Raw genomic sequence first — 3,450 nt, 5'->3', positions numbered from 1 at the left:
TTATTTTAATTAATTATTATATAACATTTGATATTTAATTATTTTCTATATTTTTATTTAATATATCTTGATTTTGATTATAACTTAAAATTTTTGCACATGATATTTTTTCATTAACTTGAATATATATATATATAAATATATTATAAGAATAACTAAATAAATTAAATATTTTAAAATTTTACAATTTACATTAATTACAAATATTTGAACATACTTATTATTTATTTTCAAATACAAATAATTCTCTTGTTTTATTTTTGTTTGACATATAAAGATATAATTGATAATTTTTTTATAGAATTTTGAATATTTATTAATATCGAAAATTATTATTATGTATTTTTTTAAAATATTAATTATTTAAATAAATATGTTGAATTGACTTGAATAATTGAAGTTTAATTGTAATATAGTACTTTCGTAAAATCATTATGTAAAAAACAGTATATTGAGAGAGACAAATATTTAAAATAAATAAAAGTTATTCAGATTCAATTGTTAGTTCAAATAAATTTTTAAAAATCACATAATAAATTACAAAATCCACGGGGTACTAACAAAATTTACAAATGTCAATAAAAGTCATACAAAATAAATCTATAAGATTCTGCGACTAATATACCTTTAAATTTAATGGAAATTATTTCTAATTACTTCGAGCATCACTTATATTATAGACCATAAGCCCACCAATTTACCCTACCTCGTCGCATCAGTTCACCGGGTAAAAGTTGAAATTCTCAATTTTATATGTGATTTTAGGGTTTTTTTCCTTTAAATTTTGTTATGATTTTGATTTTGTCTGTTAATGTTCTTGTGTTAAGATTTTACCCTGCTTTCTTCTTGCTTTCTGCAATTTATTGGGTAAAAATTTGCTTTGTGTGTTCACCGAGGCTGTAGGAGCAGAGCTGCAGAAATGGTCCTGTTATGAGCAATTTTGCTCAAATTGCGATTTTGCGGCCCGGTCTCCCTTGTACCATTTTATTAAATTCTTAGGTCGATGCATCATACGGTTTGCATTTTTTCAATCAGTAACTGAGTTCTACTTTTTGTTAAAAAAATTATGTCTCAGGTTGACTGTTGAAGTAATGGAGGAAAACATTCAAATTGAAAGCAATGTAGGTAAGAAACCAAGAATGGCTGAAACAGACGACACCGGTGATGACATCATTAGTAAATTGCCTGAGAGTATTATCAGTCGAATTCTATCCCTCCTGCCCACAAAGCATGTGCTTAAAACTTGTGTTCTATCCAAGGAATGGGAATACAAATGGGCTTCTATTTACAATATAGACATCATCGATGAGGAGGGATTTTCTCATAGGACGACTAGGAAGAACATTGTTAACTTTGTGGACAGGATTTTCATTCTTTCTCGGGCTTCGACCTTAAAAAGATTTCGGCTTTGGTTTGTTGAGAAATATGATGCACATCGTATGATCACATGGATATCTGCTGCATTAGTGAGAGATGTTGAGGATTTGACAATATTTTATGGTCATGAAGGTGTTGTTTTACCACGTTGCCTTTTTGATTGCATCCCATTGAGAAAACTGTGGTTACATATGCCTTGCACTTTTAGGCCAGTCCAGAATTGGGTCTCCAACCTTGAAGTTCTGTATCTTGATCAAGTTATAATTCTAAATGACCATGCTCCAAATACCAGCCAACTAATATTTAATTTTCCGGTCTTGGGAACGCTAGAACTAAGAGATTGCAAATGGTTGAAAGTGAATTTTGTGGAAATCAATGCTCCAGCATTAACAGAGTTCAATGTGGCACACTACAGGGATCTTTCTGAAGTAGAGAATTGCCAAATCAAGATTTCTGGAGCCAAACTTCTGAAATTTGGTTTTCATGGTTATTTTGTAGATAATTTGGATCTAAGTGCATCATCAGTTTTTTCTGCAGCTGTTGATTATCAATATTTTGTTCATAATCTTCAAGGATTTCAAAAGAATGGATCACTCGCTTGTCTCTTATTGAAAGGTTGCTCAGGTTTAAATCATTTGCAACTATCAGGTGATACCGTCGAGGTTAGTTTGCCTAATTACCCAAGAATAAATGAAAATATCAATTGATTATATTTCCTACTTCTTCCTAAGCTCTTTGGTGGCATCCGAATCCTTGTGCAAAAAATATAATGTTAAAATGATAATTTTTAGATTATAAAATCTGGTGATTATAAAAATAGATATTGGAATGTTATTTTGTGTTGGAAACTTATATAACATTTCCATTGTTAATGAAGAACCAGCTGGCTTGTTATCAACAAGACTAAGGGTCTGGTTTAAAATTTGAGATTTATGTTTTGTCAATAACTTGAATCTGATTTGTATCTGTAAAACTTTCCTCTTTAATCTTTAATTTACGTGGCAGCTAGCTCTAGTTTCTTGATTCATTGAAATATGAAATTTTTTGAAATCTTGTTTTCATTCAATATTGCATTTCTTTATCTATGATAGGCCATCATAGCCCAATCAAAACAAGGGCATCCACTTCCTGAATTTAATATGCTGAAACGACTAGAAATTTGTTCACAATGCAACATTGAAGCATTTCTGGAGTTTCTTCGTTTGACGTCATCTATTGAATGGATCAAGTTAAGTATGGTAAGTTTATACTGCCTTTTTACTTCTTGAGAAAATGTTAGCTTGGATCCAGCCTCTGCAATGGGCGACTGTTGTTCCGTTTATGTAAATTCATAGCCAAATTGATTTTTCATGTATACTTTTTTAGATATGACCCTCCTCCCAATTGTTATTTTTATAGAACTCTTGTCAAAGTTTATTAATTCCTTCTACAGTTGCAATGGACTGACTATGATTATGACTTAGTGGAATCAATGCCATGTTGTATCGTCTCTCACATTAAAGAAGTTGAGTTTGATGGGTTTAATGGGGAGCAGACACATGTTCATCTGGCGGATTTTTTGTTGAAAAATGCCGCAGAGCTGAAGAAAATGGTCGGGCTCTCGAGGAGGAGATCTGAAGAGAAAGAAGTTGAAAGTCTGTTCTGGGAAAAACTGAAGAGGGCGTTTGCGAATGGTGATCTTGAAGTGGATTCTTCGGTGAAAAATATGGCCGATTTTGAAAGTTTGTTTGGATGAGAGACAATGTAAATCTAATTTTTCGATGGAAAATTGTGCAACTAATTGGGTTTATTTCCACCATATATTTTGAAATTTTGCGGAGAATATTTTAGATATAGTTGGATGATTTCAGTTCCCAAAAAAATCTGAAACTCTTAATTTGATTTTTTTTAAAACTTAAACTGTAACAAGCTCACGGGGATGTTATGGTTTTTAAGGGCATTCGATATATTAATAATTTCTTTAAGATATTATTATTTTTTTGTTCTCGATTTAGGTTAGTTTGATAAATTAGTAATTTCGATAAACAAATAAGAAGATAATTTTCAGAAAATTCTTATGTGAATATATGGTTC

At 30.7% G+C, this 3,450-nt stretch overlaps 1 protein-coding gene across 3 annotated transcripts; it reads left to right on the top strand.

The window, feature by feature from the left end:
* The first annotated feature begins 642 nt into the window (after positions 1 to 642).
* Positions 643 to 3,229, top strand: LOC140809799 (F-box/LRR-repeat protein At4g14103-like). 3 transcript variants are annotated; one of them, XM_073167529.1, is made up of 4 exons: positions 643 to 727; positions 1,076 to 2,039; positions 2,469 to 2,615; positions 2,810 to 3,223. In XM_073167529.1, exons 2-4 carry the CDS (start codon positions 1,092 to 1,094, stop codon positions 3,110 to 3,112), a joined length of 1,398 nt encoding a protein of 465 aa, XP_073023630.1. In that variant the 5' UTR covers positions 643 to 727; positions 1,076 to 1,091; the 3' UTR covers positions 3,113 to 3,223. The 3 variants fall into 3 exon arrangements, with proteins under 3 accessions (XP_073023630.1, XP_073023631.1, XP_073023632.1); XM_073167530.1 differs by lacking the exon at positions 643 to 727 and adding an exon at positions 734 to 976 and having other exon boundaries at positions 2,810 to 3,224; XM_073167531.1 differs by lacking the exon at positions 643 to 727 and having other exon boundaries at positions 734 to 2,039; positions 2,469 to 2,619; positions 2,841 to 3,229.
* The last annotated feature ends 221 nt before the right edge of the window (positions 3,230 to 3,450 follow it).

This window comes from Primulina eburnea, chromosome 13 (genome assembly GCF_022965805.1).
Source record: "Primulina eburnea isolate SZY01 chromosome 13, ASM2296580v1, whole genome shotgun sequence".
NCBI classification, from domain to species: domain Eukaryota; kingdom Viridiplantae; phylum Streptophyta; class Magnoliopsida; order Lamiales; family Gesneriaceae; genus Primulina; species Primulina eburnea.
Note: the sequence above shows the minus strand (reverse complement) of the source record. Positions and strands in the feature narration are given on the sequence as shown.

What these genes read in the sequence shown, in the direction of transcription:
- LOC140809799 (XM_073167530.1), top strand. Translation starts at nt 1,092, where the DNA reads ATGGAGGAAAACATTCAAATTGAAAGCAATGTAGGTAAGAAACCAAGA. An exon ending in TATCAGGTGATACCGTCGAG is followed by an intron (nt 2,040 to 2,468) that starts GTTAGTTTGCCT and finishes TATCTATGATAG; the next exon opens with GCCATCATAGCCCAATCAAA. An exon ending in AATGGATCAAGTTAAGTATG is followed by an intron (nt 2,616 to 2,809) that starts GTAAGTTTATAC and finishes TTCCTTCTACAG; the next exon opens with TTGCAATGGACTGACTATGA.